This window comes from Passer domesticus, chromosome 8, assembly GCF_036417665.1.
Source record: "Passer domesticus isolate bPasDom1 chromosome 8, bPasDom1.hap1, whole genome shotgun sequence".
In the NCBI taxonomy this organism is placed as follows: Eukaryota; Metazoa; Chordata; class Aves; order Passeriformes; family Passeridae; genus Passer; species Passer domesticus.
In genome coordinates this window covers 32,230,684-32,254,232 of record NC_087481.1, presented here as the reverse complement: position 1 = coordinate 32,254,232, position 23,549 = coordinate 32,230,684, and the positions used below count along the sequence as shown (strand labels likewise).

At 39.3% G+C, this 23,549-nt stretch overlaps 1 protein-coding gene across 5 annotated transcripts in view; it reads right to left on the bottom strand.

Annotated features, from left to right (window-relative positions):
- Positions 1-23,521, bottom strand: part of PARG (poly(ADP-ribose) glycohydrolase) — a 59,638-nt gene extending 36,117 nt beyond the window's left edge. For 2 of the 5 annotated variants that reach the window (XM_064430192.1, XM_064430193.1), the window contains exons 1-7: positions 23,178-23,521; positions 20,301-20,367; positions 17,068-18,042; positions 15,906-16,089; positions 14,717-14,839; positions 13,938-14,021; positions 12,801-12,875 (exon numbers count right to left, since the gene is read on the bottom strand). In XM_064430192.1, the coding sequence (XP_064286262.1) occupies positions 12,801-12,875; positions 13,938-14,021; positions 14,717-14,839; positions 15,906-16,089; positions 17,068-18,042; positions 20,301-20,367; positions 23,178-23,307 (1,638 nt within the window). In that variant the 5' untranslated portion in view covers positions 23,308-23,521. Of the gene's footprint in view, positions 1-12,800; positions 12,876-13,937; positions 14,022-14,716; positions 14,840-15,905; positions 16,093-17,067; positions 18,043-19,683; positions 19,835-20,300; positions 20,368-23,177 lie in introns of those variants that run through there. The other 3 variants (XM_064430191.1, XM_064430195.1, XM_064430194.1) reach the window with 3 other exon arrangements.
- Positions 23,522-23,549: the final 28 nt, after the last annotated feature.

Below are 23,549 nucleotides of genomic sequence, written 5' to 3'. Positions count from 1 at the left end.
AGGAACAATCCAAGTAATAAACAAAGTACTTCCAAAAGTAAATTTATTTTTAAGATGGAAAATGAGCAAGATGCATCTTTCTCTACCATTGCTGGTTGCATATGCACCTACATACTTACACAGCATAAATCAAACCCTGAAAACTATGACCTAACCTTTAACATTATCTGCTCTTGCAGGAAACTTCGCTCTGTTCTTAGGCACAATGTTTTTAAGTGTCATAAAGTAACCAAATGAGCATTTAAAATCTAGAATTTCAGATCTCAACCCATAAAATGAATACTTAAGTTACAGCTATTCAAAAACTGACATTTAACCTCAGATGTCTACCAGGCTGTCAAATTCTGATATTCTCTTCCCTTCGGGTAACACTTCCTCTCTTTTAAAGTTGACATATAAATAGTGGCTGCTGTGCTTTGCTGACTGCCACAGACTATACAGTATCACTTATCTGGTGACACATTATGGCACTGGACTTTGTCAGAGCTGTCAAGACTTCAACCTTTTCTTTATGCTTCTTTGAAAACAACATAATAATAGTGTGAGACAATTTCTTCCCAAAACAGAGGCAGGCCAGCAATTGCACAGCTCAGCTCTGATGCAGAATAGTTAACTATAAAGGTCACTTCTATTCTGAAATCCTACTTTTCCTTCTTCTTACCTTCCCAATGGTGTACCAGAGTATGCTTGCTTTTCTATAGTATTTCTGGCATGAGTTTTACTAGATCTCCACTAATGAAAAATGTCAACATTTAGAGGGGTTATTGCCCAAAAGTATTCTCCTTGAATTCTGATTATTCTTACATGTGAATGAAGTGAATTTTTAAAAGAGTTTTGGGTGCCATGAGGACCCCACAACTTCAAATACATGATCATTGTGAGTTCACAGACCTTGTCAAGAAACTCCTAACTCAGCACTGTTCTCTATCAAATGGCCACATCCATGTAACTAAAGTTTACCCTGTCTGCCCATACACCCTTCCTGTACAAGTAACATTCCTTTGAGGTTTCTATGAAAGAGAACACCTGCAAGCCCCTGGCTGCTTGGCCCTCACAGCCTCTCTTGACCACTCACCCAGCACACCATCACAGGTGCAGCTTTGTAGACCCACCTCTGTCACTGCATATTCTCAGCTATGCTGAGTGCAACATAGAGCCTGATGTTACCTGTGACAGCCTTTTCAGGCTTTGAAAGCAGCAAAAAAGGAACACTCAGTCATGGAAAGTAAAAGAATTCCAGGACATGGAGTGCTGACAACACAGCTGCCTCTGGCAGACATCCCACGATGCAAATGCCAACCTGAAGAACCTAGCATCAGGAGAGAGGACACCTGGTCACAGAACTGAGGGGAGATTTAATGAAAAGGCAACTCTCTTCAGGAAGCAGTGACTTGTACTGCTGTAAAATCCAGCATATTTAGAGTGACATTGCACATTCTACACATTTGATGCTGCTGAAAGAGGAATGTGTTCATTCTCCCCATTCAAACGCATGTACACACTCTCACAAACCACATTTCATCAGTTCCCATGTTCATCTGACAATTTCCTGAGATCCTTCATCTTGCTGATTCTACAGAAAAATAAACTGGAGGTGAGATAGTCTGCCCATGCAGTAATAAGTTGAAGCAGCCTACCAAAAAGTCATGCCTTATTAGATGTGTGCAGAGTGGGTGGTAAGTGAAAAAGAATCAGTCGTGACCCTTGTCAAAGGGCTACAAAGGCAGATCTCGGTTGCAACTCTTCTCACTGACAAAACAGTTATGTTCTAGTTAGAATGAAGTTGTCTAAACAAACACCTCACTTGGAAGTAAATCTGCTAGTACAGAAATGTCTGTACAAATTCACTAATGTGCTTTTAATTGTGTACAAGTTTTTCAAGGCTACAACTCTGCAAACATTAAGAGAAAGGACTGAGTTTCTATTTTTAAAGGAATTAACATTTGATTTATAGCTTAAGGAGTTCTAAAATGTGAAATGGTTGTAAGTAAGTTTTCATAAAGGAAAATACATTTAAGTACCACAGCAATTTTGGTTTTAAACAATTTATCAGTTTCTCCTTTCCTTATTATGCACTACTATCCTTCACAGCTTCCTTCGGTATTTGAAACAAAAACATAAATACAATGTTGACTATATCAGTGCTCCAGCCATGCAAAATACATAGGAATTATATAGATGCAGGGAAAAGTATATGGAGTCAAGGTTGCAAAGCATGACTTGCTCTTTACCAAAGAAATACTTTGGCAACTCCATCACTATTTTCATTGGAGTGACAGATTAAATGAACAGGACTCGGGGCTCCAATTCCTAAGATGCAAATGGCTCAGTGAGCCGTAGCAGAGGTATGAGCTCTTGGCCAAACCTCCACTGCAATTTAGCAAAATGAACATTTATCCTGCAGCAAAGAGGCCTGACTAAACATGGCTCTAAGTAATGGCCTCTTGTCACTATAAACCAGTCCTCCAAAATGCAGCGGACGAATATGCCTGACAGCCTAATAAGAAGGATCCGAGGTAGCACGGGGTGATAGTGATGGTAGAGAGTTTAAATCTAAATCTGACAGCTCATCAAAGCAAACAAACTGCACGTAGGGTACACAAATCTGGACAGCTCCATCTATCACATGGGAAGGCACAGCCATCATGCCAACAGGCAGCCAGCATGCTAAGACAGCAATGGCTTAACGCTTTCAATTTGTTTGGTTTTATATGCCCATATTAACTTTTGTGGCAGGACAAGGACCAACTGAATCATGTTCTTAAGGATGAAGAGGAAAACCAGAGTGCTTCCTTCAGACTGTGTATCTCTTATTTCCTAATTCTAATGGATTTTGACCTTCTGACTTTTCCTTCACAACTGCCATAATGCCTCATGTTGTCAGTGATTTGAACTATCTGCAGTTACTACACTGAACTTTCCAGTAACAAGTTTCCAAATTATTTTAATGTAAGATATCATACAGAGGTGATAATGCTGAACGAAATAATTGGACAAGCCAAATAACTTGTACGCATTCTATTTATAGTAGGTTCATTCCCCTAATTTCAGGAATATTTCTTTCCTTTTTCCTTCTTTGCTATCTTAAATTTGTCTCAAATAAAATATCTATTTATCGTTTTATAGGGTATTTTGAGACATATGAAATACTTCAAAACTGAAAACAATGTCCTTGAAGGTATTTTAAAAACATGTGGATGTGGTGCTTAGGGACATGGTTTTGTGGTGGACTTGGCAGTGCTTTGTTAATGTTGGATTCTTGAACTTCAGGGTCCTTATCAACCTAAATGGTTCCATGATTTTGAGGCATTCAAACACCTGAGTGTGCTCAAACAATAACATGTGGCTGCTCCTTTATTGCACTGTTTTCATTCTCCCTTCCAGAGCAGCCTGTATTTATTTCCTTGTTCTCCCGTCTCGTCCAGAAGTCCCCTGCTTTTTGCATACTGTTTAACACTTAAACATGGGGAAGTCTAAATCTCTGACTAGAACTCTGCAATGCCAATAAAACAACAAAGCCACTGGTTATGACATTGAAGTCCTTTACCTCAGTAAAGTAACCAACCTCAGACTGCCAATCTGTACTCCCTTGCTTCCTCTAATCCTTGTCATAGGTGCCTTTAAACATTACAGAATCCTAAGAGCAGACTTTCTCAATGTGATATTTGGAACAGCTGGGGAAAAACAATAAACAAACAAACACACAAACAACAAAAAGGCCCATGCAAATTCTTTATTATTTAAATTCTATTTAAATTAAACACCCAAAACAAGCTTCACTAAGTAGCACTCTCTACAAAGCCTTTCTTTCTGCACAGGGAGGAGATCAATTCTACTTAAAGACATTGTGCAACAACTATCAGTGTACTCACACCCAGACAGAGACACCAGGCTGCAGCCCAATAACTCACATGCCTCTGTAAAACAGACTCATCATAATGTCAAATACTGTACATATTAACAAGACTGAAACAGAAGAAATGTGGGGTGGAGGGTGTGGTGTGCATGCATTCTAGTTCCCATTTTATCATGTTAATGAATTTCCAAAACTGCAGTAAAGAATACTCTCATCTGCCTCTTCCAGTTGCCTTACAAAACTAATTCAGCAGGAAACACACTTAGCTGTCAAATCCATCCCATTTATTGAGCACTTGTCTGATTAGAAACAAAAGGAAGGACAAAGTAATCTTTGGAGGAAAGAAGAAGGAAACCGTAACACTGGATTATGCAGAGAAGAGTCTTATTTGAAAACAAGAATGCTTCTGACATTTATCAAAACCACAAACTGACACCTCAAAAGGAAAAAAGAAGACAGCTTACAAGGCAGAGGTTAATTTGGTTATGTTTAATTTTTTTGCCCCAAAGGCTCATTCATGTCTTCTGCCAATCCAGCTCTGGAATAATCTCTCAGGTGTATCATCCTTAACAACTGCTGCTTTATTTTCAAAGCTTTTAAACATTCTAAATAAAATCTGAGAGAAGAATATGTGTTTATTTTTCAATCTCCTCTTAATGGTTTTAGAAGCCCAGTTTATACTTGCAAGGAACTGGAAATTTAACCTCAGTCATTTTCACTACCCTTCAGGCCACCAATAGCTTCCACCTCTCTGCTGCTGCAGAGTGATTCTGTCATGGCTAGAAGCATCACAGCCATTTCCAAGGCAGTGGCAGAGCCCTGGGATGAAAAGTCAAATACCACTTTCTAAGTACTTTCAAGTTATTCTAGGGAATGTAGAGCAGTGGAGAGGACAATGACCTTGTCTCTACAGAAGGGTAACATGAGGGGAAGATAAAGTACCTTTCACCTGCCTGATACAAGTTACCAGTGAAAGTGATCAGTTTCAAGGTTTATTCAAAGCTTTTATCTCTCTGAATACAGTAATAGGGGAAAAATATTTACTACTGCTACAGTTTATAAAACATTTAAAAAAAAACAATGTAGAAGCATTTGAAAGCCTTCAGATACTTAATACATTCTGTAACCACTTTTGAAACTGTTACCATTTATTGCCAAGGTTTCATACCTCCTTGTTGAGTTCTCATGGGCAGCTCTTCACAGCACTGACTCCTTCTTCTCTGCACAGCCAACAAACTCCATCCAACTTCTCCACCAGCCAACCTGCTCTTTTACAATACCCATCCTAATTGGATCCAGCTGTGGCCTATTAACGGCAGGCCTGTTCCTAATGCTTGATAATTAGCACAGCTGTAACTCCTTAGGGGTGAGATTACCTTCACCACTATCTTTATTTTCCTACATTCTACCCATCCACATGAAACCTTGGCACAAAAAGCCTCATGAGACAACACAGCCGTTACCCTTTTGAAAACTGTATTTTCTTTAACATGCCAGAAACCAACCCAAAACAAAAGGAGTCAAGCACAGGCAGAAGAGAAAAAAAAAAAGGATCAAGTAAAGACAAAACTATACCACTGCAGATTTTAACCAATCTATAGACCATTTTTGCTTGACTGTCAATATGACCAATATTTAAAGAAAAATATCCAGTAATTACAATTTTATTGGCCAAATAAGACTCTCAGACAATCTTAAGGATATGCACTTGCCACCTTCGTAAACCTGCTCTTTAAAGAATACAGCAGTAACAAAATCTCCAAGGAAGCCATATAAGCAAATTCAGTTTTTCAGACAAAAAGGAAGGAGGAAAAAACCCAGGAATATAGTTACAATCTACTTCCTTTATAATTCAGTCATCCTAAAAAATAGCAATGCCTCTTTATCACTTCCCTACCTACATGTACACCTTTTCAGCAAGCATTTCTCTTGAAAGCTTTGACCATCAGGGTTTGTTTTATGGGGCTCTTGTATTCTAACTGCTCAATACATTACAAATAAAATTTAAAAAACAATCCAAAAGTACTAAGCAGCTAAGGAAAGCCCCCCAGAACAGAAAGAAATTTCCCTTAGTCATTTGGGATACATAGGTGAGCACAGATCAATGATGACTTACACATAATCCAATGGAAGAAATCTATTCATCAGTCCTCTGACCCCAAAACAAAACAAAGCAACTATCAGAAGGCAGCCTTTAAACCCAGAATTTTAGGGTTCTTAGTTTTTTTTTTCTTTTGTTTTTCAAAGAGGAATGTTCTCAATACAGTGAAAAACTATGAAAGAGACACTCAGAATGTGTTTTTACATAGATTTTCATTAGAACACTGAGTATCCACAAGCACTTGGGACACAGCATAATTATATCTCTGCACCTGCCATGTGCAGCTATCCCTTCCCTGGTAACTCCAACTCAACAGTCACTGCAACAGTGCTTACAAAACACCACTTAAAAAATACTCAACTGTTTTCCAAGACAGTACAGAAAACTAAGAATAAGCCTGTAACTCAATGTTCTTTCTCCTCTACAATGCTTAGTTCCTAATGTTTTGAATGTGTACAAGATGCATATTCCCCCCACCACTGAAAAGCTCACCTTTTGTTCAATATGGGAATCAATTCCTTTCTCCTGCTGTGAAAAGAAAACCCTTCATGGCACACTCAAAAGACCTTTTCAGTTTAGATTTTAAAAAGGTAATCTGATGTAATGAAAATTGCTTGAAAACATCTGGACTAAAGTAAAATCCAACAAGGAGCAATGGATAGGCTATTTTCAGCCTTGGGACATTCTGGTTTTTGCTTAAAAGCCTACATTTGTGGTGCTGACATCTCTATACAATGCTCACTTCTGTTAGTACTGTCCAGACAATTATAAAAATGATTTATCAAAAACCCAGTCACCAGAACAATTTGGTACTTCAAAATTCCTTCTATTCCAGTTTCACTGATTACAGCAATCACTTTTTCAAGCAGGTCACTCAAACAGCAAAACAGGAAAGACTGTCATGGTTCATAAGGCCTCCAAGGAGACAGGAGTGGGGTGAAACCTTATTAGAACATAAAGATTTCCCAAGATATGCACATACTTAACTGCAGCAGTGTTCTGTGTTTGGTCTTTTTCAAATGAATGAAAATCTAGAGCTCAACCATAATCCAACTAAACTACACTGCATTTGCATCATCTTCCCATGTTGGATTTATAATCATTTTTTTTAGATCAAAGTCTGAAAAAACAGTAAAAAAATGGAACTATAATTTCCAAAATTGCCCAGGTAATTTGAACATTTTATCAAGTTAATTTTGAGGTTATTAAAGATAAGACTATACACCCACAAAAGACTGTGGTTCTGTGGCTGTCTGCAATTCTGTAATTGAAGTAGAGTATTTCATTGACAAGAGAGTTCTTAATTTTATTCAGTTATCTCGAAATGCAACCAATTCTTCTTAGAGAGGAAGCAGAAACACTGCCAATATTTGCATGTTTGATTTTTTTGCTCAGTTCTCTATCATTTAGTATGCTCTATTGTAACTCAGTTACTTGTATCTGACATTTTCTGAAAGTAGCAAATTCAGCCCAAACATGCTAGTATGCTAGGTCACTACCTACATACATACATTTAAATGAGAAACTACAGTTTGGCCAAAAACTGCACCAAGCACATTCTGTAGATATTATCCCAGGTTTTACAGGTTTGCACCACAATCAGCAACACACATGTGCTAGGTGTGCCAGTGAAATTCATTAGTGTTCTTCTACTTACTTTAATTATTCTTAAGTGCAAAGCATTGACTAACAAGACTCATTGTAATAAGTTCCATCACTCCTCACTTTCAGAATATTCTCTTATACTCTGGAATCTGCACACAACACCTGCAGTAGAAAAAGTGGTATTTTAGAAAGTGTGTGTGCACATGCCCATATAAATACTGCTAAGCCAAAACTAAAATGGCAGAAATTTGTGAAAACAAAAACCAATTTCTAGTACAAGAGTTAACTTCAATTTTGCAAGAAAAGGAACCAGAGTTTCGGAAGACCAAAACATATATAATATGGATGTGTGGTATTTGTGGAAAATAGAAAGAGTTGTATTTATAGATCAATTTCTTTACATATTTATCTTATTACTTAATTTATGTGTTTTTAAACTATATTTACGGAAAATGTTAAAAAGACATTAAGTGGAGTTCTAAAAACTTACAAATAGAGACTTGCATGTAAAAGCAAATGGTAACACAGTCTCACATGCCAGCTGTTCTGGACTTCTAAAAGGATCCAGCATGCAGTAGCATCCATCATGTAAGTTTCAGTGGAAATAACTGAGAAATGGAACTCCTTTTCTAATCATGTAACAAAACTAATTACAGCTTTGATTCTAAGACAACTATTTTTAAAGGCAGTAGAAAAATAGCAATATATTCCTTCAGTTTGACATGTGAGTTTGTTTTCTTGCCTCATGGCTTTTTATCAGATTTTAGAATAAGCTGAGGTTTGTGCCACAAAAAACCCCAGCTGCTAACAGTCAGTTTTGAGGCTAAAGCCAGTGACCTCACGCTTGACTGCAAAAGGAGAAAGAGGACAGAGAAAGTAGTCTGGTAAATTCTTCCCTCATGATGAAGGTTCTTCTCTGTAATCAACTATAAAGAAGGGAAGACACTGGTCTTTTTAAACATCACTATATTTTTTCTTTTAATCTCATACAAAAATCCAAAGGTAAAAGTTATACAGCTTCTTTTGTAATACAAAATTATTTCCTGAATGCTGAATTTACATGGGAATCAACAGCAAATATGCAATTACAGGCCATTAAATAGACTGATTGGCTTCAACAGCTTTCCCAAAAGACAAAAAGACCACAGGACATCCATACACAGGCACTGCAGACACAGACACAGTTTTCTCTATACTAGAAGTAAATCTAACAGTTGGAACCTGAGTATTACACAGTGGAGAGTGTCTTTGTAAAGATACTGATAGCATATCCCCTCTAAGAATTCCTACTTGAGTCAGGTAGGCACCAAGGGTTTAGAGAGCCTGGAAAAGCAAATTTTGAAAAGCAAAAGTGCCTTAAGTGATTCAAGCATTTAAAATGTCAATGACCTTCAGTAGTCTTGCCTCTTAGAAGAGTCTATTGTATAGATGCCATACCTTTCTGTCAGCAACACCTCATATTGCACACTATGCAACAACAGACTCTGCATGACAAGGCCACTTGTCTCAACCCTCAGCTTCAATCCAGCCAAGCCATAAGAACGTAAAAATGGACAAATGTTCCATGTACAACAGAACAACAACAGAATGAAAGCACAGCAGCAAAGGATTCCTAGGAAAGTCTAACAGCAAGAAGCACAAGTAATCAGCAGCACTTCCTCATTTGCAGTAATCAGTATCAGAAATTCCCAGAGTCCACGGAAAGATCTCTGTGGGTGTCAGTGAGATCTTTCTAACAGCAATTTCTCCAAATTCCTTCAAAACCTGATGTAAGGCCATAGCATCCCCTAGCTCCCCTGACAAGGGGTTCCACAGCATTCAGTAACTCAGTAACTACTTTTGTCTGGTGTTGAAACCCTTACCTGCTAAGAACCCATCTGGTGTCCCTTAACTGCTGTACTAGAAGAATAGACAGTCATTTCTTCTTCACCCTCTTTTACATTTCTCTTGGACCCATTACTCATGTCTCTCAACTAAGATCAAAAGGTGAAATGATCCTAACTTACCTACGCATTTCTCATATGGAAACTATTATATACCTTTGCATCATTCCTGACTCCTCTCCCTGCATCTTCTCCATTTCCTAAACTTTCCACCAAGATGACCAAAGACTCCAGACAAACAAAATATAGTTATGGATCCACTGTACTGAACCTGCAAGAGGTATTGTGATCCCTTTGTCAGACCAGCTGCAGCAGCTCAGAGACAATCACTGCCTATGCCACACAAATGCACCTAAACTCAACCTTTGCTCTATGCCATTTTCAGATTTAAACACTCCTCTGTTCCTGAAAGGGCAGGACAGAGGCAAGCAATAATAGGAAGAGCTCATTGACAAGAATTATGCTTAAGCTCTAAGAGACTTTAAAGCAATATAATAAAAGCAAAGCATGTGCAGCACAAGGAGGCCCAATCTAAAGCAGCAGACCATGTGATTCTCTTAAATGATAGAGCCCTTCTATTCCCTTTAGATCAAGTTACTGTTGTCACAGATTAGTCTAAGGTATAAGTCCTGAATGACCTAATCAGACTTTTTATTTCATGCACTTGGGAAAAAGAAAAATAACTTGGTTTTGCCTAGAAGTGGAATAGTAAATCTAGAAGAAAGAAAAATAAAAACTACTACAGTACATAGCCCTGTTGAGCAAAAGCATGTAATTAATACCCAGCCCATCATCACTCCCAGAAATAAAGCTCATCTATAACTGTGGGTTCCAATACAGTTCCATCCATAGTGGTTTCCTCACATTTCCTTTTCTGCTTGTTGCTTACTCTTTCCTGGCTTCTAGGTAAGTTCTGGGAAAACAGATGCAAGGATGACTTCCAAGTGACAAGAATTTTGCATATACAAAGAAAAATATTAGCACTAATAACTTTCATCCACTAAGTAATAACTAAAAAAAATCCTAAGCATGTATGCCAATATCAACAGACAGATGGCAAAACAAATTAATACAACACTGTGGAAATTCTGTAGAGAACAGCAAAAGAGTCAGATGTCTGAAGCAAACAGCCACCAAGATCTTTACATACACTGTTCTATGAACGAGTTCTATGTTCTTATACAAGTTCTATGAAATTGTCAAAAGAAACAGAAAGGAATCCAAACATCCCGATTTGCCTCACTGTACAAACAGGAATTATACTTCCACACATTAACTGACATTCAAGAGAATCTTTTGAAAAGTGTGAGGGCTCCCTCTTCTGACAACACTTTGACCAAACTGCAGAACTTGCAGGCTGTGCTGTTCCGGAAAAAATCTTGGCTCACATACATGATATTTATTTCCTATTAGTTAAGAAAGCTGAGAGTGCTTTCATCTTAAGGGAAAATAAACCTAAGCCAAATAAACTGGTAATTATTGTTATTATAAGAAAATTTACTTGAATCTTACAAAGTAGTGTTAAAAAATAATGCATATTTTGATAGCATAACTTGCAAGGGACTACCTAAAACAGGAACCCCAAAGCAAGACTGATATGACAGTACTTAAGATTAATAGATAAGGTGAGCTGTGCCCATAATCAGAAGATACAATAACAAAAGGCACTTTATAACCAAACACAGACCTACTGAAGTAGTATCTCAATAATCCTCAAAACAGGCACCACTAAATTTACAGAGCTCCCTTCTAAATCAGACTACAACATCCTTGGTTAAGCAGGCACTGAAAGTCAGTAGTGCTCAATGATATAAATACATATCTGACAATCACAGACTGTTTTAATGTTTTTTCTTTTAATATCTATTTGTGACCACATGTCCTTTCTGTTGAGCTGCTGCCACTCCCTTTGGGCTGATTACTCAGGCCAGCTCTCCTTTTAACCAACATACAGAAATTCCTTTTCATCCTCATGAAAGATTGATGCCTGATCCCCAGTTTATTTCCCTATTGTTCCCTCTCCTCTGGAGACAGCTGATATTACTTACGCTCTCTGGCTGATGATCTCTGAATCTAATCACCCAGAGTTTCCAAAATCCCAAATGCACACTGTGAACACATCAGGACAAGCTCAGTTGTGCTTGCAGCAATATGATGCAAATCTGTTATGTTCCTGAGTCAGATTTCTAACAGAACAGCACTCATACCTTAAAACATTCTAATTTAGGTATGCATACTTCAGTAACACAAGAGTGAACTGAACAGGCCAAGTTAATTCTGCTTAGCAGGAGAGTCAATAGGAGCAGGGACTGACTGTCCACAGCCTCTACCATGGAGCCATGTCAGCCACCACAGAGATGAGAGGGGGAGCACTAAATCTGCAAGATGGGTGAGCACAGAGGCTCTCATGGCTTGCAAGTATGATACCACCAGGATTTTTATAGGTGCCTTTCATCAGCAGAAACTGTGCTGCATGCAAAAGAAAATTCCTTCTGTGAAAGAGCAGTCCCCACACGCAACGGAGACAGGCAACAGAGAGAACAGAACAGCTCCTCTGATCACATGGCCTCAGCAGACATCTATTCACATACATAAAAAAAAATTCACTTCAAATCAAATTTAGTTTCCACTGAGTCTTCACAGAGCTTAGCAAGCCCCTCCCGAGAAAACAAGTAGGTGTGTTTTAGAAGTACTTCTGAAGTATTGAAAAAAATACAACAATGTCTACTGCATTTCATTTAATCTTTCATTAATATAGTTTCTAATTGTCAATTAGGATGTGCATTAATATTAGTCCACCTTGTATTTGAGACCTGCTATTCATTTCTCTTTTCCAACTTCTCCATGAAAGTACTATTACCTAATACTTGAAACTATAAAACCCATCCCAGTCTTTCAAAGGCTCTACAGTTTAAATTCACCACCTCACCAAATAGCAAAATTTTCCTGCTATGCCAGCAAAGCAAACACCACTGCAATATAACATTAAAGTTTTACCAAAAAAGCCCAACACGGTTTAAAACAAAATACATTGCACTGGAAATATTAACACGATTTCTTAATAAATCTGGTTGTCATAAAACATGAAAAGGGCATTTCTCACCTTACCTTCAAGAAGCTTAGATATTACTGAAGAACCCAAATTACATGTACAAAATTTTAAATTAAGTCAGTTTATAAAGTATAATTATTGTTTCAGCTGAAGTTACCAGCTAAATAGCTGCTCACTTAGATAGCTGACAACTGGAAACATTTACTCTTGAAAATGGAAATAAAGCCAAAAGCACTGAGACATATAGGCAAAATAGTGACTTTCATATTACTTTTCTTCCTATTTTAAATCAACTTGTTTTACCTTCTCACAGAAGTCAGTAAGAGCTGTGAAGTCCCATTTCTTGGAATAAGCAACATTGTACCTCAATATGGCCTCCTAAGGAAGAAGCACAACAAAACAGAGCTAATTATTAATGGCAGAAAACCGTTTTAGGAAATTTCCTTGTTGAAGGAACAGCACCATCTGGTGGCTAAAACCTGCCACAGAGCCTACCAAACTCCAGAACATTTAATTTGCTTTTAATATAGAGAAAATCCTTGATACTGAACTCTCTGGTTTGGGTTTAGCAATGAATAAGCTTCAGTCTATGGGGTTTTTTCTCCTAACACAAAATAAGAAAGGCATATCTCCCAAAAAACAACATAAATGTCCCCCATCCCATGCTTGCTCTTGTTAACAGTACCAATAAAAGCAGTTTAGGATCTCAAAAAATCATAACCACAGCAAATTAAATAGACCCTTTACAAAAACACCACCCTTAAAAAATTCACAAGAAAAAAATACCAAATAAAATAACATCAAGGGAAGTCTCCTCAGTTACTGGGGAAGGTTTATTTGTTCATTTAAAGTTTATCTATAGCTTTTGCATCTTCCTCTTTCCCTGCCTTTCAGGTATACCCTAAATTACATTATTCTTCACCAAAAAAACATAAATAGCAACTCTAAGCTGCTCCAAATCAATATTCATGTTACTGTAAAACTTTGTGCCAACATAACTGTAAGAGTTATCAAAAGAGCATTACTCTCCAAAATCTACAGATTTTTGTCAGCAGCTTGAATTGTGATTTCAGTGGAGTGAACTGATGCGAAGAGTTACTATTTCCAACTCTCTCACCTGTGCATCCCCAGCCATCTGGCTACACAAAACCCTCACACTATGTTTACCACAGACTGATATATACTGCTGGACAAACACACTTTTGTATAGGCTTTAAAATGGCAATTCATTTAAACAAACTGAATAAATTCACTGGCAACACTTAGTACTCATTAAGAATCTTCATTCTTTAGGAAGTCCCTTGAACAGCAGAGACTTTTTCATAATTTATTTTTCTAAGCCACTACACAAACAGAATCAAGCCAGAATCACTGGCAGTATAAAGACAACCTGAATGTCTTTATATGCATATAGACTTGATTTCAAACTGACAGGCTTACCTTCAAATCATGTGAGCAGGTAAATTTGTTAAGTAAGGCAGTTTGGATTAGTTCCCATCGACTTCCAGCAGTTCTATCTCCATTCTTTAAAGTAAAAGCCCAAAACAAAGTCGAATTAAGTTATTCAAATCATAAAGACACATTTACTGTCACATGTGAAATTGGTAAGTGAAAAGACTGAGTGTATTTGATAGAGGCTATAAGAATTCTTTGTTTCTGAGTCTAGTATTAATAATCATTATAGAGTTTTTACTACAGGACACACTGATAATATTCACCCTAGTCTGAAGTATTTCAGTGGGTATGTTTAAGTCTCAAGCAGTGACAAGAAATACCAGACCAACAAAGCATGTAGGGCTAATCTCTGCAATAGTTTTAGTAGATACACCTCACTATCAGCAATATCTGACAGAGTATTACAATCAAAATGTGCTTACAAATTCATTCACTATTGAAACTGCAAATTGCTTCACACACACAAAATATATAAATATGTAAGTAAATAAAGATATCATTTATAAGGAGTTCAAGGTTACACTCCATATAAGTATAGAAATATATATATATATATCATCAAATCATTGGCTAAGTAAAATAATTACAAGGAAAAAAAAAAGTCTTCTGCTCTGTCTGAAGCATCATGACCCAAAATCCAGTTTTTCAGATTTGATTTTCTAATTCCATAGTCAGTCTGACAATCGAACAAATGCAGTAAACTGAAAACTCATCTATGTGGAAACAACTTATTTGATCACACAACTGTAAATACTTAATCTTACCTCATCCTCTACAGGGTATAAATTTTGTTCTGAGCAGGGCATTTTAACATGCTTGTTGTCCCACAAATCTTTGTAGTGAGTTGGAAAAGGTTTAGGTACCTCTCCTTCCCTCAGGAGATCTACCTGTAACACAGAAGGACAGGGGGAGAAAAAAATCAGACTCTACTTTCAAGTTTTTAAGTGGAAGAAATAAAAAGTAAGCAAAAACACTGTTTAAAAAGCTGTCATCTACAACCATCCTTTTTGGAAAGGGGAACGCTACAAACTGACCACATGATAGCTACTCAGAAAAAAATCCACGTGTTAATCTTACATTATACTTGTTGAAAATAATACCACCTTAACAGTCAAATAAAGGCAATATATTCAATTGCTGTATCTCCAATCACCAGCTAAAGATTTTCTCATTTATCAATTTAAGTATCTACATATCTTCATCCAAGTATTTTCAATATGTATTTACAAATTTAGCCATAGTTATGTGCAGAAGTAGTATTTTTAACCTAACACTGAAAGGGATGAGGAATCATTATAGCTAGAGCAATGTCTCAAATCTACTCCACAGAACGTCAGAAAAGTAAAAAAAAAGACCACATTCTTAAAGCCTTAATTTGCTATTCAGCCCTCTAGCAACACTAAGTCTCAGAATAAGTATTTCAACTCAATGTGCCTTTCTTTTGGTTGGGATTTATCCATCACCCCATAATTTTCTGGTCATGTTTTGTTTCAACAATAATTGGATTGCATACTACTCCAAAGGATTAAAGGAAAACTCATCAGATTTGATCTAAAATGCGCTGGTAAAACTGCAAGAAACTCTGCTTCATTCCTTGTCTTTTCCATATCTTGAACCTTTTGTTATGTCTTGAATCCAAACCAGAATTATATTAAAATGAAAATGTTGGAAGTACCAATTTTACTTGTAAAGTTTGAGAATTTAGATATGTATACAACTCAGTCATGGAAGCACTCACAACCTCCCATAAAACAAAAATCCCTGCCCCTAACAAGACCGAGGCAGCAAAACCATTTTTATGCTTCCTCTGGATCTTACTATCCTAATTCTATGCACCAGAAGAGCCAGTTTTCAGGAAATGAGTTGCCCCACTTGCAAGGAGTGGCAAGACAGGTGGCCTGGCACACGACAGCCCTAGAGGCAGAGGTTTGGCCAGGCAGTGCACGACTGTACCCTGACAGTGACGGTGTGGCTGGCCGAGGGCCGCAGGTGAGGCAGACGGGCCCCACACGCCGGCATCCTTCTCATCTCTTCAATCGGGGTTCCAAACCACTTCTTGTTGCTTGGCAGAGGAGGGGGTGTATATTTAGCAACCTTCCTTCCTGGCCTCTGGGGTTTGAATTCACACTTTTCTTTCCTGCTGTTAAAATACAATGCATTGAAATATTTTATTTCCATAGAAAAAATTGATAGGCAAATACACAAACTTCCAGCCCAGGGTTACAATGACAGCAGTCAGTTTATTTGCCAGCCTTTGCTGCAGCCTCAGGCCAAAGCTTTATTTGGGGAGAACTCCCACCCCCACCAACCTTCCCCTCCCCAAGACACACAAGTTCATGTCTACCAAAAGACTCCTCTCTAGAGGCTGACAAAACCCTTCCCAGAACTGCAGTGGGTTAGCAAAGCAGGGTATTCCTCTGCAGAGCCATGTTCCTTCCCAACAGGATCTGTTTATCCATGGACCATACCCCAGTAAAGATGTACAAAACTACTTTCTTGCCCTACATGAAGGACTTGAGTCAAGTCAAAGAATTGCATGTTATACCAAAATACAGAGTCCTTTTGTGTCTGTTCACTCCTTAGACACTTATTCACTTTCTCAGCTCCCACTGAAATCTAAGGACTTGGAGCAGAGATTATCCTTTTGTCCTTCCCCAACACTGGGCATGCAGAGTCCTGTGTCATGCTCAGGGCTCCTGTTTCCATTCCTGCAATGTAATCACCAGTCCTTCTCTCTCCCAAATTATGACTAGAGCCAAACAAAACAAGCCAAAAAACCCACCCAAAATCAAAAACATCCCCCAAAAAACCCAAATACCTCTACAACTGCTCTCAAAAGTGCATTTTCCCATGTCTATTTCAATCAAAAGCATTGACAGTTCAACAAAACAGATTCACTATTTTTGGCAGATCTAACTAATAAGAATGAACAAACATATCCTTCAAAAATCCCACAAATAGCCCCATTAAAAATAAGTCGTTTCAATCTTACATCAGTTGTCTTTGTATGTTAAAATACATTTTGCAAAACTCTATAGAATTCAGCCTCCTCTATCACCAAGGAAGAAATTTCCAAGCATGAAAAAAACAGATTAAGAGGCTGACAAAATGCTACCTTTTCTCCTCAACTTTAGGTATCCTCATGAAGTGAGAAGTGATTTTGGAGTCTCTCTTCACACCCTGTTTTGCACCTTTGCATTCTGATGCTGGAGCAGGAGAGATCCCAGGCGCCTTTGTATGCAGAGTGTCCTCTTTAACAGAATTATCTACTTCCTCAAAGCTTTCACAGCCCTTGGCAGAAAAACGTGATTTCCTTGACTCCAATTCAGCATCCCCATATTGAATTCTAAAACATTTGTTTATGGGTTTTGACATATTAATCTCCTCTCGTTCATCCAGAAATGGACTTGTTTCTTCATCAGCCTCTGACCCATGGCAGCTATTTTTAGAATTATCCACATCCATCGGTGACTCTGGTTCACTTTCTTTCTCAAAAGCAGGTGAGTCCCCTGAACTGCTCTGACATTTGCTCAGTTTCCCAGGACCTCCAAGATCAGATATACAGGCATCACAACCAGCATCTGAAAGTGGACTTTCTGGAACTACATCCCCTTCCTCTTGCTCACCCGTTAAACAGACAGAATTGCAACTCTTCAGCTTCTGTGAATTGCATGAAGCCACCTGTCCATCTGTCTCGCTGTCTTTTGAAGGTTTTGAATTTCCTGGTTTTGAAGCCCGGCCTGCTGATAACTTCCTCTGAGTCCAAGTGGCACTGCTTTCTTCACAGCCTCTCTGCTTGCCAGTTTTGTGCATCTGATCAATGTTGGCATTTTTAAAGAAGTCTGCAGACTGCAGCCCCTTCACAGGATCTGTATCTAAGACTGCATCTTTTTCCTCAGCCTCCCAGTTACACATGCTGCCTGTCTGAGGCAAATTTACTTGCTTTGCACCAACTTCCACAGATATTTTTGTATTATTTTGCTGACAAGTATTCTCTAGCTTTTTCACATCATGCTCACAAAAGTTCTCTTTTTTAATGGAAGTCATCTTAGGATGTGCTTCAGTATTGTTATTAATTTTGCTGTGCAAGCTGTGGAAAAGAAGTAAGGGAATTCAATGTCTTATTTCCAGATGACATTTCTGAGCATATTATTTTTAGGAACAATAACAAACAACAGAAAGCACAGATTTTATTCATTCTAGTCTGTAAGTGAACACTACCAGGAGCAACAGGTTTTACTGCACTGAGGACTGTAGCTCACTAACAACCTATTTCCATTTAAAGGCTCCAAAGGATGGTCAATCAGCTGCTTACCTCAGGAATCTATTCCAGTCATTCATTATCTTATCTTCAAATCTAAACATTATGAGGCTATTATTTAGCTATTTTCTCCAGATGAAAAAAAAACCTAGAAATTGTGATAAAGTACTCCATAACTTTCATTTTTATCCATTAAATACAATGAGCAAGGAAATCAATGGTTTTATGGCCATTCCCTCAGAGCTACAAATTCATCAAAGAAGAGGCCACAGCAGTCCATAGTCTCCTATTACTTCCTTACTTTTATAAACAGCCCATGACTTCAAAAAAACTCCATAGAAAAGCTCAAGTGTAAAATATATTTCAAACTGATAATAAAAATTAAAATATGCATTAAATAAGGAGGTTTCTAAGAGAAAAACAACTTGATCTGTCTTCATGTAAGGCAGCGCAGGATAAAAATATACATATAATACATATATAATGATAACTCAGGGAAATGAACTGAGTTTTGTATGACCAGATGTGAGAAAGTAATTTCATATTTATATACTTTATGTGTCACATAATTTATGTGTCAGTGTACTGATAAAGAAAATTGCTTAGAGGACACATGAATATTTAAAAAAAAGCCCTGAGTAGTCTTGGTGAATACACCACCCTGGACAGTATCTTCTCCTGAATGTACTGTTACAGTACTGTATACTCCCAATGCAAACTGAGCACACCAAACTCTGTATGTGTGGTCACTGCCCAGCTTCCCATTAACACTAAGAAAATATAAAATTACCACACCATCCTAAATTCAGCCACTGGACATTTTAATAGACTATGGATTCCTGAAGGCATTAACTTTCTCCATGAATGGTAACAGGTCCTCTTCTACAAGACCACTCAGGATAAGGAGAGATGATAGCTTGGAAGTGCATCCACAGGATGATTATTTGAAAACAAAAGGATTTTAGAGGGCTTTATTTCACAGTAATTTACCTTCCCATGTATGCGTTTATTCCTGCAAATTTTGATGAACAAAAACGAGTTATGATACTGCTGCCAGTTCAATTACTCTTTAAAGGTACTGACAATATCTATTGCCAGCTTGAGAAATTAAATCTAATACAAAGAGAAACTGAAATTAAAATTGTGATGTAAACTGCAATAGAAAGGCAGATGAACTGTTTACACAACAAATGTGCTTCCTAAAGTTGCCTAGGCTCTAATCTCTCAGCAGGGATGGAGAAGGGCATAGAAGAGCATTACTCTAAAGAGAATTTTTAGCACTGCTATGGACTTGGATCTCTAATTATTAGCAAACACCAAAGAAAAATAAACCAGCACATTTACAACTGCAACTACAGAAAAATAATATCTGATATTCCTCTGCACCAGACAGCTAAACTCTTTGAGTATAACTTTAAGGCAGCCGTGCACTCCTGACAGACCACATTAGTGAAAAATATCAATCTTTACCTGGTATCATTCAGCAGCAAAAATTTGTAACATCCTTCATAAAATAAGCTTCAATGCACATTTGAGCACCTGTAAATCTGTCATTAAACCAAACTGCACATGTTTAAACTACAATTGCAGTCCAATGAGACAAACCAAAACAGATTTTTGCCTGTAAATTAACAACAAAACAGTGAGTTGGTTAAGACTATCAGTGCAAATCTGCAACTGCTAGTGTCCTATGTCAAACAAAAATGAAAGCAGAACTTGACCAAAGTCATAGTCTGGTATTACAACTAAACTGATCAAGTCTTTGGCTGCTACTGGAAGCAACACTCCCACTTGGCCTTTCCTTGCTCCGTGTTCCCATCTTTTGCTTTCCAAGAGCAGATGTATTTATTCACCTCAACAGTGACACATTTCAGGAATCTATGCCAGCAATAAGTCTGGGTTTGGGTGTTTAGAGAGGATGGGTGGGGGACTAGTTAGCTGTTTGTAGTGATCAAGAGCATGTGCCAAGGCAAGGAAAGCAGCAGAAATTGGGCTGCCTCCATTTAGCCAGCTGTACTGGCACTTCTAGCTCCCACCAGGCCCCCTCAAACAACACCTTTTGAACAAGTTTATGTTGTGCTTTTTACCTTTCGGACTCCGTTGTCTTGGGTCCTTTTTTCTCCAACCAACTGGTAATTGTCCGCTGTTTACAAACTGAAAACCACAGTTCACTGTTACTACATGAAACATGATAAAACTGCAACATCATTGCATATGAAAAAGATAACTTGCACTGGGTGAAGATAAAAACACCTCCAATTAAGCCCTCAATAGCATCTCTACTATGGGGAGCATCCAGATATTAGCAGTAAAACTATATGTGATGCAGTATTTAGTTTGCATCAGTCAGCAGCTGCAGGTTTTATAATAATCTTTATAAATTCCAGCCATGGTGTGTGGTGGGATTTGTTTCATTCAACCTTTTTTAAAAATATAGTTAAAAGGTTAAAAATAAACAGTGAATGTGTAGGATTCAAAGAAAAGAACAAAGTAACTTGACCTTTCTAGCTCTCATCATTACCTTTATTCACCACCACAGTGAGCCCCAAGAGCTTCTGCTGAATTTTGGAATGAAGAGGCAACATGACATAACTTAAAATCAAAAAAGAACGAACAACAAGGCATCTTTGAGGATCCATCCAAGAACTTTATTTGTACGTAGCATATTGTGAAAAATAAGGCTCAATATAAGCACAGCACACCCTGTAAGTGACAAGCTCTCAGAAAAGGACTTTTTCCTTACTCCTCCATCCAGTTGTAAAAGCTTTTCAGTACTTACTCTCCTAAACAGCAACAAAATGAAGGACACAATTTCTTTAGATTTACTACCAACAACACAGTTCCAGTATTATGTGTGTGTTGCTGCAGCTCACACAAGGTTTCAATAGAACAGCAACACATGAATTAATTATGCAGAGACTTGGGGGAAATGGGGAGAAAAAATTCAAAGCAATTCTTTCAAAACTGGAAAACAGTCTTTATTAGTATAAGGAGTATTTAGTTTTGTTGCTGTTATTTAAAGATATTCTGCAAATTTGGCAACTAGCTTCAATTCCCTTTTTTTCCACTTGCCAAGAGAAAGCATCTCCCTGGTACTGCTGCCTGTGCAAGGTGTTTGCTCGCTGCTTTCAGCTGGGTAAGGAACAGCTGGAGTGCCTTACTGGAACAACAGTTTTGCAGAACTTCAAAACCAGTAAATCATGTTTGCAGAACTTCAAAACCAGTAAATCACACTCTTGTGATTCCGAGTATGGGAAGTCTCAGCAGCCTTCTGCAAATGGAGGTTGTGTAACTTGTAGCAAAGATGGCTGAGGCCACAGGTTACTTAAGAGACATTGTTTCATAAACACTTTCCCTAACATTCAAGGCCACGAACACTTTTACACAGCTGCTTATCAAATACCCTCATCAGAGGACACCACAAGTTTTAGAAGAGAAGTAATCTCCAGAAAATACTAAAATCATTTTTAGTTATTCTGTAATGGCACAAACAACAGTGTGAATATTTTTATTTCCAAAGATTCACTAAATTTAAATCTAGTAGTTATTCTGATTAGCAAATTTCACCTTCTCCTAACATTTGAAGTGTGAATCCAAATTGCCTACAGGTAAGCAGACAGAAAAAAAAAAAACAAAAAACCAAACACAAAAACCTGAAGAGACATGTTAAAACATAGGACAAAGAAACCTCTTCAAAGGCAGCTGACTACTTCTTGAGGTGTAAACTTGTGCTGAGGAAGAAATACTTATTCATTAGCACAATAAACAGAAATGATGGCAGCAGCACCACAGATAAAAAGGCTTTAGTTTGAACTTCAACACCTGAGCAGCCACGTAAGCCCTCCAACCAACATAACACACATCACTTTCATACTTCCAGCAGGGCTTTTTGCGACAGATAAGATGGTGAAAACAAGAGGCAACAAAAAGACAACACATGCTTATTCTCAGCGTAAACAACAGAACCAGACTTTGCTGTCTTTTTTGTTTGTAATGGCATATTTATTTCTTCTCAAAATTTCCCAAACCATTCCCATAAACCAAACCATCCCCTAACCTCTACCTTTGCGGAAAACACCCTGATTTTCAGAAGATTCTGATTTACTCTGTAGGAATGTACACCTCTAACTCCAAACTATCATCTACTCAAAGCTGTCTCCTGGTTAGGGCTTAATGAAGTTTAACTCATCAGCTACAGATGACAGCAAATCTGTCTGGGGTCTTTTTCTCTTTCCATACATTCCTTTCTATTCCTGAATGAGGTGCATTAGTTTTATGGTGACAGCGTTAGCTCCAAATAGAAAACAAAACTAAGAGAGCCACGTGGGAACTTATCTGCACAGCTTTGTTAGGCGGCAGGAGGAGCAGCCACCCCACCCCATGGGGCCAGCAGCGCTCCAAGCTGGCAGCCACGTGCTTCTGCGAGCTCCTGTCATTCCTCTGGGCTGCCCCTGTGTGACAGCCTGGCACAACCCCCGCTGAAAGCCTTTTTTCCCGCAGTAAATATTTGTCCCCTCTCTTATGGAACACGCTACATTTAGCGGCTCACACCTCTCTTCGATGATTTGCACCATGAGTGGAAACTTACAAAGAATCCGGCACAAAACCGGTGTAAACACCCTGCACGCAAAGCCGCCTGCAAGGGGAAGCGGCGTGCACTGATCGCACCCCGGGGCTGGGACACGGGGGACGCGCTGGCACCGGGAAGCGAAGCGAGACACGGCTCCAGCCCGGGAGGCTCCGTGCACAGGCACACGCGGCCCCGCCGCATGCCGAGCGCCACAGAGGGGTACGGGCACTCGGAGCCTCCGGCCCGGTCGCCTCCTCCTCCTCCTCCTCCCGCGCAGCCCCCGGAGCGCCCGCGGCCGGTTCGCCTGGGGCCGGGTCAGCGCAGCGCGGGCTCGCAGGAACCGCCGGCCCGGCCCGTCCCGCACCGCTGCCGCCGCCCCGGGGCCGGTACAAACCTTTATTCCCCACGGCGGTGGCGGAGCTGCTGCCGCCGGGCCCCTCCTGCCGCTCTCCCTGGGAGCCGGGGCCGCCGGGGCCGGGCCGGGCTTTCTTCCGCGGGGGTTCCCGCCCGCAGCCCGCGCTCATCCTCGGCGGGGCCGCCCTGCCCGCCGGGGCCGGCCAGCACCCGCCCCCCGGGGACGGCGCGACGCTGCGGCAGCGGCTCGGCCCGCCCGCATCCTCCGTCCCGCAGCCGGGCTGTCCGCAGGGCGCGGCGGGGCCGGCGGCGAGCGGCGTTCCCCGGCGCTCGCAGCAAGATGGCGCCCGGCGCGCCTCACCCCGTCGCCATGGCGACCCGCAAAGCAGCGGGACCGGGCGGCGCTTGGCGG